At 38.4% G+C, this 15639-nt stretch overlaps 1 protein-coding gene across 1 annotated transcript in view; it reads left to right on the top strand.

Annotated features, from left to right (window-relative positions):
• The first annotated feature begins 3544 nt into the window (after positions 1–3544).
• LOC308705923 (glucocorticoid receptor-like) overlaps positions 3545–15639 on the top strand; it is a 73709-nt gene continuing 61614 nt past the window's right edge. The window contains exons 1-2 of the mRNA XM_081391233.1: positions 3545–4469; positions 5467–6518. Coding sequence (XP_081247359.1) covers positions 5476–6518 — 1043 coding nt within the window. The 5' untranslated portion in view covers positions 3545–4469; positions 5467–5475. The remainder of the gene's footprint in view (positions 4470–5466; positions 6519–15639) is intronic.

Below are 15639 nucleotides of genomic sequence, written 5' to 3'. Positions count from 1 at the left end.
AAGCAGTTCTTGCACAAGAAAGTTAATACTAATATATATAGAAGCTGCACAGTGTCATTCACACAAACATTAAACAACATCATGGTAACACATGAAATTTTAAAAATGCAATAAACATTAATTTAACAACATTAAATGTAACATAAACCCCTAATGTACATAACTGATTAGAAAAAACGAAGAAAACTATGAAGAAACAAACATAGTTATTTCAACAAAAATACATCAAATGTGAAGTGTCACAGGGAATTGTGGGAATGTCAATTTACGGTTTTTCACAGTAAATTATACAATGAGTTGTTTTTTCACTTTCAAAAACTGTAAATTTAACGGTATGTTACAGTAAAATTACATTAAATGTACCGTTAGATCTATCACAGTTATTTACCGTATATAGTACGGAAACTTTCTGTTAACCAATTAACAGTTTTTCACTGTAGCATTTTTACAGTCTTTTACCGTTAAAATTACGATCATTTTTTACAGTGTATGTGTCATGTTTTCATTGGTTTATTGTCTTATCTTGTTACCAGTTCTGTTTTGCCATTGGTTGTTTATGTCATGTGAATACCCATTGTCTTGTATTTAAGCCCTCATGTTTGCCACATGTCCTTGTCGTGCAATGAAGAACGTTTGATGTTCCATTTTCCACAGATCAGGTTATTGTTTCAAATCAAGTTTAAAGTTGTTCATGATTATGTTTTGTTCTTGTGTTTTGAATTCTATTCATGGCTTGTTTCACGTCCTTGGATAAATAAACTGCACTTGGGTTCACTTTAACATTGTCTTTGTCTGCTTCATTGTCAAGCTAGGTTACACTAGCCTTGTCATAAAGGTCAAACGATCTGATATTTTAAGAGACTAATTGATAAACAGTCATTAGGATCTCTATCAGTTTGTTTTCTGTTGGCCAGAAGATTGTAGATAAAGATCTTCTTTTTAATGAAGCTTTTTATTCATTACGGTACAAGGACGGTTGTATTTCTGTCACATTGTTCACTTTTGGGTGAACTATTCCTTAGGTATCTTTCATCCAGCACACCATCATCCTCAACTGAAGACCATTTTGCAATTATTGAATAGCTGCCTCCCCAAACCTAACACAATTTGCAGAATTTCTGAAGTGGCTGTGTTTATTAATGACCCATGATTGCAGTTAGAGAAGGGTGTCGTTGGATCACTAATGACCATGTCTCGCACAATAATCTGGAGGCTCTGTGCTCCCTGGTGCTACTTCACAGAGTCAAAGAACAGTGTGATTTCTTCTAGTTGGCCCCTGGAGATGGTTTGTATGCTTTTTCTCTCCACCGGCATAATTAAACATCCACATGCCCACGCCACACCCCATAATGAACTTGTTTGCATGGGGGAGTGAATCTACCCCGTCTCTTCAGCTTAGAACACCTTCCCATTTTCTCTACATTAGACTCTGTCTTCTTTACCCCAGGATTGTATACCCTTTATATTGGAGTATGTGGGGTCTGATGTAGCCCATCTGTCAGGAAAGAGATGAACGTGTAAAATTCCTTGCTTAATGTCGACTGCTTACATAAAATTCAACATGACATTCAATGATAATCTGGAGCTCAGGAGGTTTTCAGATAGCCTAGAAATCTAGACACACTCTAGCGGCAGCAAAATTTATTTTGCAGCCAGTGTAGTCTAGCAACTCTCCGTTGACTTTCGAGCTGGAAAAAACTTACTCTAGTCAGGCCAATCACATCGTGTATAGAGTAGGCGGGTCGGGCTTAACATAATGACGACAGAGTTGCGGCTGCTGGCGAACAGTGGTCTTTCGAATCGGCTTTGGCCGTGACTCTGGAGGACTTGGAGTTAAGCTGTTCTTCGAGAAAAGAACAAAGAATGACACTTAAGTCATCCTTAAAAAAGGAAGATGTGTTTGTAGTTTTGCCGACCAGATATGGCAAAATCTATCAACTAGCTCCGCTGTTGGGAAAACGCTCTGGTTGGTTGTAGCGCTATACTATTGCGTGCAGAGGGAATTTGAAAGACAACCGCTTATCCCGCCCCTCGGATTGAGCCTTGCCAATGGTGAGTTGCCAGACCTAACATCTTGATGTAGGTCTGGCTTGCCAGACTAGTTTTCAGATGCAGTCAAAGTATGAAATAACAGGAGACTCATTGTTAGCCAAGCAACAGTATGGCTGTTGAATTCTGTGAGTTTAAGATAAACTTTCAAGGGTAAGTAAATGTGAAATTTTGTAATGGATAAATTGACGTGTGCTGGAAAAGTGCTAATAACTGAATTCTCTACTCTAGCTATGTTCGGAATAATATACACACATATTCAAACACTACATTGCAGTTTACAATAAGAGTGCAACAGCATAGAATACTGTACAACCACAATGCAATGCTCTTGACATGATCCTCCATTCCCTGTGTGATGGATGAACCGGAAGTTCAAGAAATGAAGGGTCAAGGGAGAACATTGCATTGTGGGTTACATTATTCTATACATTATGCTCTGTTGGAAACTGCTCATTTTGACAGATATTCTGTAGAAGATCATCCACTACAGAAAATGTGCTTACTATGCACAAAAATACACAGCATCTACTGTAGGAACAGTACAGACACTACTTTGTCCTCTTTAAGAGGGTCACACACCAGACGAGAAGCGCAGAACAAATTGGTTGTTGATTTATTTCAAGCAATAGGCTATATTGAGCTATGCTGCACACCATGTTAGCCCATTTTATCTCCAAGTTTGTCTTTTCAAACACTGCTTAAATAAAACACAATTAACTATATACTCAGGCATATTTAAGCTAAATAAATGGGCTTAGTGACAATAAATTGAAGAAAATGCCTTTTGTTTAAGTTTTGTTGTTTTGCATCCAGTAAGACTAATAAAACCATCTCTCACTTGGCCGGCTAATTTAGCTAATGTACTTAGCAAAGTGTTTCGTAACCTATTAGTAAACAACACTGCTGGTGTTTTGTGAACTTTCCAAATTGATCATTTTTAGCCCAAGAAAATTGCATTGTAATTTAATTTTAGGACACTTTGGTACATTCATCAGTTGTCCAATCTAAAATCTGAATCATGAAGCAAAAAGTTGTGAACTGCGGATGTTATTCTTCTCTCTTCCCTCCCCCCCCCCCACCACCACCATACCATATCCTACTTCAGCAATCTGGGAACTTAACATAAGCTGTAATACTGTTTCTGTCAACATTTAGGCTATTTCAAAACCTTTGCAGTCGCACATTTACTGAACTGAATCATTTATTAAAATAGCCTGCATCGCATTCAACATGCAATATTTTACACGCGAGTGTAAATAAGAATATTGACATTAAACTGAGCCCTTGTGCGCATGTCGCTTTCTCTTTACTCAACAGTGTAAAGTCTCACATTTTTCAATTATCTTTATTGAGCAGATGTTGACTATTAAGATGACACAGTGCAATAGTGGACAGCTGTTACTCGTTTAATCCCAGGATAGACGGTACAACCATTTTTTTCCCATTCGCTTGTATTTCGGTTTTATCCCGTGGATGTGCCCTTTGCCCCTTTATTTACGGACTGAACTGCGCCACCCTGAATGCTTTTCTCTCTCACAGTCTTCTGCTCACCGTCGTTTGCTCCACGCATGCATCTGTCTAGAGATTTTCGTAAACAGAGTTTGTTCAGATCATTGTGAGGCGCAGGCAAAAGTTGCGTTATGATGTACGAAAGTTGCAGCGCTCGCTCAGCTCTCGCGACTGCTAATGTGCATTAGCTAACGTAGCGCAGTCGACCCCGTCTAATCAAATTATTTAGTTCAAATATGCTTTTTACCCGCGGTTGACAGTCTGTATACGGTGTCGTCGGCTTAAAATGACATCGTGGGAATGACATACGCCACTGTTCACACAGCGTTTCTGTTTTGACCGCATCCAACTGTCTGAAGCGGCGGCTGTTCGTATTTGTATGTTCGGTGACACTTTTGACATTAGCATCAGCTCGTTTGTCGATTCGGCGCGGGTTTTATTAAGCTTTTATTGTGATTTGTATTCGAATGGCTGAAGGGTAACTTGTACTGGAGTTTTGTGTGTGTGTGTGTGTGTGTGTGTGTGTGTTGGAGGGGCGTTTACCGTGTTGAAGCTAGCAGAAGCTTTTTGACGGGTAGATCACGGGCTGTCGGGAGTTTGACAAGCTGCTTATGTAATGCTGGCGATTCCCCCGCTCGACCTCAAAAGACGAAGAACAACAACGAGTATTCAAAGCGCGGCTATTGTAAGTTTAATTTGTGACACGACTTGTGTGCGTCGTCATAACGGCGCATTTAGTTGTTTTTGCGACTCGCTGCTGTTGAAATAGTGTCGAAGCTGCAGCGCGTCCTGTTAAATCTATTGACCATGCGGGAAGTTAAACGAGAAACTATTGTGAACGCCACCTAAACGCAGGAACAGCTTCGGACTTCTATAGAAATGCATTTTTCGTCATAAATCTGTTAAAGGTAAGTCTGTCTTATGTACTTGGGGTCATATGCTTTCCATGCGTAGTGAATGCAGAGTGCATTTTTATTTAAATTTACATACCATCTGCATATTTTTCTTGCTTTAATGGTTGATATTTCGAACAACAACCCATATAGCTGCTCTTATAGCTCCTATAGGCTATAGCCTATATGTTTCAAAGCTTCTCTTGCTACCTTGACAATTTGCGTCATTTGGGCACTCCAGGCCTTTTTTACGTTTAAACCATATCCTTAGAATTGTTTTTAATTCTCGCTGAGTAATTTAGTATTGTCATTCTGTTTGACATTTATGTATGTTTAGCAAGCTTTAATGTACACTAAAGCGGTTTGTCAGACTGAAGTTCATTTTGGATGCTGTAGCTAAGGTCGACTGACAGGTGGCAGCACTGCGGTGCATCGACTAATGCATTTGGAGGATTTGTATGAGTTTTAATGTCTCTACGTGCCTGAAGCCTTCATTATCTGAGCAAACAATCGCCTCATCAAGCTCCATTTTGTCGGATGAGTTTAAATGCTTTGCGGTAGTTTTATGAAACTGCAAAATGTATTACTGCTGTTATGCAGACTGTTGATTTCAAATAAGTTGTCAGGAGAAATTACTCGTACAAGGGTCAAAACAACTTGAATGGTTGTTTTAGCTGAAAAGTCTTTAAAATCTGCATTAAACCAATTCGTTATATCACCTCAAGAGAGCTTTTGTGGCAGTATATGCATAGAAATCTAGTTTCATATAATATAGTTTCATTTTGTTTGGAGCTGAGAGGAACGTACGATTCAAAGTATGAATCTGTAATATTTTCTGAATAAATGCATCATCAAATAATGTCGGGAGGCCAAAACTTAGTTTAGTTTACACCAGCTTTATGTAAACATAAGTACTAGCCTATAATTTATTAACAATTCCTGCTCTATTTTATATGTAAACATTGTAAATTAACTGAGGTTTGTCCTTTTCTTCTTTCTGTCTTTACAACAGGATTGAGATATGGATCGTGGACTGAAACGCAGCAGTGACGATGCTGATAATTTAACTTTTGGGGAATGTATTGAGAGAGGCCTTGTTCCGGAAATTGGCGTCAGTGCGTCCGCTTTAAATACATCAAAAGATTTCTCAAACGGACTGAGCGGTAGTGTCGTTCAAAGAAGCCTGTCTATGGTAGATCCATCCTTAATGGAACGTAACATACAAGAACGAGATTCCAAAGTATTTAAACCCTTCAGAATGCAGGACCAGCAAAAGGCAAAAGAGCACCTTAGTCTCAACATTGGGGAGAACTTTTCACTCTTGGACGAGAGCATTGCAGACTTAAATCGTGACTCTGACATCCAGGCTCTGGACACTTTTAAAGTGAAAGTGGAGGAACTTTCTCCCACGGAGAAAGATAGGCTGGACTTTCCATCCTATGGCCAAATGGAGAAGGAAATGGCTGGTCATGAGAGGGTTATTGGAGACAACACCATGGACATCCTAAAGGATCTGGACTTGCCTGACTCACTCACTGACCTGAATGAGTTCTACGTTACGGACGAGACTGCCTTTCTCTCCTCGCTGGCAGTGGATGATGCCCTGCTGGCAGAAAGCAACTTGCTGAAGGATACCAGCCCTGTTGTCACTGGCAACAGTGCAGCGTGTACAAATATGAACGGCACAGGGAAACGGCAGCAGATGGTGGAAGCCAGTGTCAACATGCCGGCCATAAAGACGGAGAAAGAGACAGACTTTATCCAGCTTTGCACACCGGGTGTCATCAAACAGGAAAGTGAGAGGCGGAGCTACTGTCAGATGTCAGGGATGGGTGGGTCTCAAGGTGGGCCCAGCGCATTGGGAGATATGGGCAGCCCGGGATACCACTATGGAGGCAACACCGCCTCAGCTGCGAGTTTACCCGATCAGAAACCTCTGTTCGGCCTGTTTGCTCACTCACCCGGCTCAAGTGACGGCTGGGCTAGAGGAAATGGATATGGAGATTCATCTGGGATGCAGAGAGCCAATGAGACAGTACTTGCGTCCACCTATCCATTCAGCAGGTAGGATTGACTTTAAAAGGCAGCTTTATGATTATGAACGATGATATGGATAAATAGTGAATAATTAGATCTAAAATGAAATGAGGCTGAGGTTGTGCACATCATTTTGCATATCTGCCTGTTTTAACACGAGGTTTTCCTACGCTCATGGAACTTATGGAAATTGTGATTTCCAGGCCTGAGAAAGATATGGGAAATAACCAGATCTTTTCTGTAGTGAGTAGGCTATGCATTTTGTAGTAATGCTGAGCTGTAAGAGATTTAATCAGCTGGAAAGTTATGGCTTTTATGGGAAATCCTGCCCTATGCCCTAACTCCAGTTTGCGTTTTGCAGACATGCCCACTGATGTCGATTTCTACGTCATGGAAAACTTATGGGGGGGAATTTTAAAATTGTGATTTCCAGACATGGAAATGGTATGAAAATGAATACAATTTTCGTAAGTCCAAACATTTTTGAAGTTTTTATGGTGAATAGCCTATACACTGGCTAAAAATAGCATTTTGTGGGTGTCATTTCAATAAAATGATTAAATAAATCATGACCAGACAAGAGTGATGGCAATGTGGAGTGATTCTCTGTCTGCCAGACTCATTTGCCTGGTAGTATTCTTTGAAAAACTGTCTACAAAACTTCTCATAACTGCATGATATTTGATAAAGCTGTTGTTTGCAGCTTTAATTAGTTTGAACAGAGCAAGTGCTGGTCGGCTTCTTCTCCCAGGAGCCCATGAGTGCGTATCTGTATTGGTGCGGTGCCTGTCCAAAGCAAACACATGGGCCTCGTGGAGCTCTCTTCGGCCCAGGACGGCACACACGCACACCTCTTCTCGTTTCAGGAGGCTTTAAGCTTCAATAAAATCATCGAGTGGAACACTTCCGCTCTATTGCTGTTGCTGGAGTTTTTGATATTGTTTTTTGGTGAGCGTGGAGAGGACCAGAAGCTATAAGTCATTATGTCTTAAAATTACCTGAGTAAATATGAAATTGACAAAATGAATAGTATGGCCAACCCTTCTACTTAGATCTAAATGTAGCCTATATGCTCTGGCAGATCCTAAAAGATTGGGACTTTTCTCCTGGTTATGCTTTTGTTCACGTTTCTGATCTGTACGTTTAATAACAATTGGTTTATTGACCTGTCAAGGTAAAGCGTGAAAAGGGGACTTACTTTTTCCCCATCCAACTTGAGCCACTGTGCAAGAAAAACCTTAACACTTTTCCCATTGGCCGTCCTGAATGTTAATCTGCCAGTCTACTTAGGAAAGCCAAATTAGAGATATCTGGGTCAACAAGATTCTGCCACTAAACCAGCTTGAACTGTGCAGTTCTGTTAGGGGAAACGTATCAGTAGCCGCGTTTCCATTACCCTTCAAATTGCGCAAATTGAAATTGCGAATTGAAAATACGCTCAATGGAAACACGTCAATTTCGCAAAAACTCCCATTTATCGCAGAAAAGTTTTTACGCTCGCATGAGGTGGTTTTTCAGGCAATTCGAAAAAGTAATATTTCGCAAAACTGCAATGGAAACAGTTTTTGCGCATTTACAGGTCACCTGACGTAGACGGTGCGGTATGTTTGGACAGAATACGAGACGGAGTTCTTTATTGAATTCATAAAAGACAAAAGAATTACAGGAATACTGGGTTCTAAACCTCAAAGAAATGCCACAATCAAGACCTCGGAGCAGAAATGAGTGAGAAAAACCCAGAAACACCTCATATGTGCCGCTCACAGACACAGTATAAGGGTCTTTCCTTGCCATTAATGCTTGGATAACACGTCTACGTTTCCTTCCATTAATAATAATAATGTCTAGTGCGGTACGTGGCTGTGATATATATATATATAAACTTACCAACGTCCGTTGCCATGATTTTTGGAATGACTTATCGCGAGAGGAAAAAATGACATTTTAGTCGCATAACATCGGTTAATGGAAACGCCGTCATTTCGCAATAGTTTTTTGTCGATATTTAGAAAAAATCGCGAATCTTTAATGGAAACTTTAATAGATATTTTTGCTTCATAGTTGGAGTAAATCTGTAACACTGCAATTTCAGTTTAAACAGACAGACTCCTTAGGTGTGCTATTTTGCTGTTGCTTTTCATAGACTTTGTTCTTATGAAGACGTTTCACAAGATTAAAGTCTGAAAATCTCCCTGACGTTCACTGATTAAATGCATTTAAAACATAACCAGCAGTGATGCCTGCATTATAATATTTGCAAACTGATTTATCAAAACGATTCCACTTACACCTGGTCACATAAATGTGTTTTTGCGAAACGGATTTAAATCCGATCTTCAATTCCCGCGCTAGGCTATATGCAGATGTAATGGAGTGCACGTCACCGAAAGCAACAGATATGAGCTGCATTTTATTGATCATCAGCTAAAATTTGAAAATCAAAGACCGCAATAAGAGAGAGCGGCAACAGCCCTGGTAAGATCATTTCGTTTCTTTACTTTTAATGATGATGATTGTGTGTTAAGCGTCTGCGACTTACTTTCACTTTGATTTGCGATAGTTTGCACGTTGGCTTAATGAATAGATGCTCATCTGCGGTGATGAGTATTCCAGTAGCGTCGTCATATCTGGCTATAACATATAGCATATAACACGCTCTCACACGTTTATTTTTTTAGCATTTTTGGGAGGAGTACAATTTACATATGTCGTTTCAACAACCAGATGCATTTACACTTGTCCAGTTTCGTCAGGAATGCGGCCCAGACCACCTCCTGAAGTGGTTTGAGCGATCGGATTCAAATCCGTCTCGAATGCGTTTCGGAGGGCATTTACACCTGGTCTTTTCACGATCGGATAGCTATCCGATCTGAGAAAACGCATGAAGTGGCCAGGTGTAAACAGCCCCTTTGTGTCTCTGAAACATCTGTCAGAGCAGCGGGTTTTCTTACTCGAGCATGTGGATGTTATTGTTTTTCTCAACATAAGGTGAAACAATATAAACACGATAATCATATGCTGACTCTAGTGCACATGTACGTTCTGTACGATCTGCAGTCTGCTTTAGACCTTAATTGCTTTTGTTCTTTATATTTTTTGTTCACAAATACTATTTAATGTTTTCAACTAAAACAAAAACTTTAACATATATTGTAAGCTTGTTGTGTATATTGCCTAATCGTAAGCTTGTTCAGAAATGGTGACAAAAAAACGTAAATGTAAAAAATAAAGTCTTTTTCGTTAAACGTCATTTAAATAAACGAATATTCGAATATTCGATTTTTATGAGCCCGAATATTCGAATGCAATATTTTTGAAAAATTCCCATCCCTAATTTACACAGAGCAAAAAACTAAAACTATTCTTTCAGTGCCTTGCGAGCACTAGTATTTTGTTCAGGAAATGTAAGTCTATGTTTTTAATCATTTTTTAAAAAGATGTCAATCATATTACGTAAGAACCCACCAAGACAATTTTTGTTTTTGAGAAGATATTTACTATTTTAGGTATTAGTTAGTTATTTTTAGTCATTAAGTCTTAATTTGTTGATCTTGTAGACATTTTTGCTGTATTTTTGACGAGTTTGCTTCGAAGAATTTTACCAGTCGTGCAGGTTTGTTTTGCTGGAGGTCAGGAATGTGTTTTGCTGCTGAAAAGTGATGATAAATCAAACATTTAGCCTAATAAATTCTCATTCAATGTGACAGGTCAGTAGAGGTGGGCCATACTGAACTGCTGATCACACAGTGAAGTTGTACTTTTCAACTCAATAGGCCTGTACATTTGTTTCAAAATGCTCTCCGTCCACGTTAGCGTTTCCCAAAAGTTTCTCATCCACACTTAAACGTCAGAAAACACTAAATTCACCTTAGCTCACTGAGATGATACAGATGGAACAGGCATAGTAAACTAATGTTTTAATGCTATTTCTATATATAGCACTTTGAATTACCATTGTGTATGAAATGTGCTATAAATAAACTATTCTACTGGCAGAATCATTTTATTTAGCAAAATATCTCACCATTCACTGACGCGTCCAGGTCAAAAACATCATATGTTTGGTCTAAAACACAACTGGTCTCATGTTTTGCAAGTACATTTTCTGTCATCTTTGCAGGACTGCGATATGAAGATACGAGTCAATATATGAGTCACATGACTAAACATGCGTCATCGTTTTCACAGTCCACACTACAACGTGAAAACGGCGTGTACAAATTTACCCACCTGGGAAAGTGTTCTTAGTGTGGACGGAAGGCCAAAACGGAGAGAAAAATGTGCGTTTTCAAAAGAAACCGTATTAGTGTGGACAAGGTATACAGCCTGTACAGTTTAAAAAGCCAATAGCCTTTAGTTTACATCACATTCATGTAATTTGGCACTTGGTATTAGTGGGACAAAATTAATTTTTCTTCCCTGGAATCAAGATGAGTCAGCAATATTTTTGGTCCATCTTCCTTGGAAGAGGAAGTCTCTACACTTTATGACTGTGAATTTTTTTCATTTTTTTTTATCACATTCAAATGCTAAATATTAGGTTGTGTGGCGGGCAGACGTACCAGTTATTAACAAAGACATGTTGGTTTCATGGTTACGTTTGAATGTTTTGTGTTAGCATATCCAGTTCAGTTCAATGTATCATGACTGCATTATTCTTTGGAAACATGAACCACTGTGAGTCTTGCGCTAGAGCTGTGTGTTTTTAGAGTTAAACATGTCTTGAGACCTTTTCCCCTCATTCCGCTGCCCTGCCTTTCACATTTTTAAAAGCAAAAATGCATTCTGTGTGAACCGCCCCTTAAAAAGTGCTGTGTGGCACTTTGATTTCTGGAGTGTCAATGTCAAAACTGCTGACAGTTTTCATGTCTGCATAATACATAACACTGTCTGTTGGAGATTTGATATAATATGAACAGGCTGCTATTCACTTTTGTGAGCAGTCAGGTTCTTTTGCTTTATATTGTGCCTAAAAACACAATGCTGTTTTGTTTATAGTTGTTACGTTCATTTGTTTTTAACGTTTAAGTATTACACACTTTTCTTTACAGACTCTTTACAGCTTTCATCGCTTTGAATAAAAAATAAAAAAAAGATTTGAACATTAGTAATATTTCAGTAAAACAAATTAAACAAGATTTTCATCCCTTTTGGCTGCCCTAGTACGTTTTAAATGTGTATATCTGACAAAAGTCATTTTACCAATTTTTTTTGAGTGCATAAGTGGCTTTAAAGGTTACAAAAGTCTTCAGAAACAGTCATAATAATAATTGTACATTTGCAGTGTAGCTAGAAAACTTGGTCTAATGTTTAAAACGGTAGGCTAATCTCTTTAAACCGTGCCAGTGAGTAATGTTTGACTTAGACTTAGTTTTGTTAACTTTAGCCGTTTCCTAAATCACACCTGTGATAATCTTTAATACCAACATCTCTTTTCTTAGGTTTGTTTCAACTTGTTTTCTAATCTGAGAATCAATGGAATTTCCAACGGCAGGCCTTGATTCTAGTAGCTCTCTCTCATACTTTAATAGAAAGAAATATCTTGTCCATACCGGCCTATTCTGCTCTCTTTCCTGTGGGCAACATACCAGCAAGTTTGTAGCTTCCGTTCATGTTGACAGTGGGTGATACAGAAACAAAGCGTTTCATTTGGATATTAATTTTCCCCAGATGGAAGTTCTCTGGAAAGGTCAAAGACTTCTAGGTCTTCTCGGAAGGAGTCAAACAGTAGCCTAGTTTATAGCTGTTGAAATTCTAGTAAATTAATATCTAGGAATGGATCAGTGTAAATGATATCTCTGCATCTGATAATAATTAATCAAACTTGACAGGGTTATAAACCCTATAGAGTATTATAGGGTTTACATTCCAGGTCTACCAATATCAATGTTTTCATTTACCAATATTGGAAACTAAGACAAAATATTTTTTAAATCAATGCATTGACAGAAAAAATGAATGAACAGATGTAAGGGCTCTGTGTTGAGCGTAGTCACATGTCGCAACAAACCCCCACTGACACTCTTCATTTCACTTCTAGAGGGTGCATTCATAGATCAGAGCCCTCCAGGACAACCCATGGGATTTCTAACTCAGTTATCTGCATTCCTTGTGCCAGTATTTGATAAATCTGAAAGTTTATCATTTAGAAATAGCTTCTAGTGTCTCTTGCTGTATTCATGTCTTACACCTATAAATTTATTTTAGCGCATTTTTGAAATTCTCATTTTTGTGTGTCCCTTCTTCATTTATTTGATATATAATATACAGTAAAATGCGTTTTAATAGTTTCTCGTTTTATTATTGACTAATTCTCAGTAATGATTCTGCATGTCATAGAATGACAGAAGAGTGTTTGCTTGTGTTTCTATGAACTGAAGAATATTTTTGCTTGAAAATGAGACTTATTCCACTGAACACTGACCAAATGCAGAATGCATGAGTCAGGCGAACGGTGAATAATTGGTGTTTCTTCTTGCGACTTTACACCTTCAAGCAGCCCACTCAAACTTTTTTCTGCTTTTGGTTTTGGTATTATCTTTGCAAGTGAAAGTTCAGAAACATATTTTGCAAGCAATGTTCTCTGTCGACAGTAGTGCAGTTCAGTTATTTATTATTTTCTATTATTATTAATATATATTATTTTACTTTTTTGGGGGGCCTTTTTTATTTCTGTTGGATAGCAACTATGTGGAGAGGAGACATTAATTATGGGGGAAAGGGATTGAGAAAATAAGCCAGATTCAAACTTGCAGGGTTGCATGAGCACCACAACTTGAATATATGATAAAGTTTGTAAAAGTGTCTGTGTAACTGATCAGGGGAAAAACAAGTCCTTTCAGACCTATCATTCTTTATTCAATACTCGTTAATGTATGTACTCTGTGAAATACCCACCATATTTTATGACCTACATTTTTTTTTAGTACTGGTTACAGATTTTTTATTTTGTATTTAAATTCTGTTGATTATTTATTTATTTTTGGCCATTTCAGTCTGTCTTTAGATGAGTGCATTCAAACAATTATTGATACACTATTTAATTTTTTATACACAAATATGGCGATCTCGATTCAAACACCTACACAATCATATTCCTAAATGTCAATGATTCGCCAGTGTCTATTAAAGGTGAACTAAGTAACTTTTTTACCTTAACCGAACAGCTTCGGAGTCATTGGAATAGTTATATTACTTTTTTCGGGTTGAATGGTGGTCGTCTCGCACCCCCCAAAGTGCCTGTCAGGCTTGTGCACAATTCAGAATTGAATTGAGAATGACTCCTTAATTCCAATTAAATTCTTGAATTTGAATTGAATTTGAATTGATGTCAAAAACAGGATCTAGAATTACAATTCGAATTTGAATTAAAGGAAGCAGAATTGCAATTCAATAAAAATTCAAAGAAATTCATATACATATTTGTATATTTAGATATGATTGCATTATAATATGTGGGGTGGCAGTGGCTCAGTGGTTCATGTAGGTTGTCTACAAACCGAAAGGTTGGTGGTTCAATCCCCGGTAGGGCTGTGACGGTGGCAGTTTTTTATCACCGCGGTAGTAATGGACCCAAATACCGGCGGTGTTGCGGTGGTTGGGCGGGGGGGGGGTGTTTTGAGAAAAAAAAAAAAGAAACAACACTCTAAAGCCTGAAAAGCATTGAAATAAATATCAGTAAATACTGGTAACTTACATAATATAATAAAGTTGAATCTATTAAAAAAAAAAAAAAACTTTCCACACAAAGGCGCGTGATAAAGCCTACCGCTCTGCGCTTTGAGAGGGATGTGGACACGAGCAGGAAAGAGACCATCGATCTCGTTTCTGATATCCACATGTTTTCTACTTGTAAAAGGTATGAAGAGCGAATTTTATCTTCCACAAGGGCAAGGCATTTAAGCTGTTTGCGCGCTGCCAGAGAAAGCAAAACTAAAATCACCCGCGCGTGTGAAACGCGCTTTACAAAATGAACTTGACGCGCCTTACCAATTATCATATGTCTAACAAGCACAAACTGTGTTAAAAATAATTTGACTTACAAGTAAAAATGTTGGCTATCTGTCCTACAGCGTTTTTCTACTTTAACACAGTAAAGAATACGAAAATAATCGACCTAAAAGCGAACAAAGGAAGAAACGTTTAACGCGTCTTTGGGTGAGACGCGAGTGAAGATATGGGAAAAGAAAAAAGAGATTCCATGCAGGGATGAGTCACGATTTTTGAATATTCGATTAGTTGATTTAATTATAGAATATCTAATGTTCTAATGTCTGTTGTGCGATCATTCTCTAAAATAAAATCTCCATGTTCTGGTGCTGATGCAGTGGTGACGCGTTCATGTAACCGGAGGGTGACGCAGTGCTGCAAATAACGCACATAACAGCTGTCACAAAGAACCGGCAAAAGTAATGATTATGAACGTGTCAAATATAGCAAGGAGACATTTGAATTGTTTATTAATAAAGTGTTTTGTGTGCGTGTGTGTGTGTCAGTGTCGAGCTGCAAAGATGAAGTTGACGATGAGAAATGCACACTTCATACGGAAAACATAATGCTAGTCGGTTTATTTTCGTTTTGAATTGTTTTGTTTAAAAGTAGATAATTCAAGCTTTCTATAAGGAATAACTAATGGAATATTTTTAAATTCGCTAATAATCGGGTGACCAGATCGCAAACCAGAATTCAAAGCCGACAAAGCTTAAGTTTATGGGCTCACGTAGGCTACAACTCTCTCATTCGTCATGAATTCAAACTTTTCCATGGCTGCGATATAACATTTAATTGCTAAACCTATTATTTCTTTTGTAAACAAAGCTTTGTGTGTCATAATATTAATGTAAAACAGCATTCATATACAAACATTTTTTTTAGACAAAACACCGCCGGTACTACTCAGCCACCGCGGTGGCGCTTTACAACCGCGGTGGTGCGGTTGTCAAGTTTACCGGCACAGCCCTAATCCCCGGTTCCACTTGACCAAGTGTCGAGGTTTTCCATGAGCAAGACACCTAACCCCAGACGAGCTGGTTGGCGCCTTGCATGGCTGACGCCGTTGGTGTATGAATGAATGAATGTGAGGCTATGGCGCTTTGGCGGCCATAGGTCTGTGAAAGCGCTATATAAATGCAGTCCATTTACCATTTAG

This window comes from Scardinius erythrophthalmus, assembly GCF_964197995.2.
Source record: "Scardinius erythrophthalmus genome assembly, chromosome: 17".
Classification (NCBI taxonomy): Eukaryota; Metazoa; Chordata; class Actinopteri; order Cypriniformes; family Leuciscidae; genus Scardinius; species Scardinius erythrophthalmus.
This window is presented reverse-complemented; position numbering and strand designations above follow the sequence as displayed.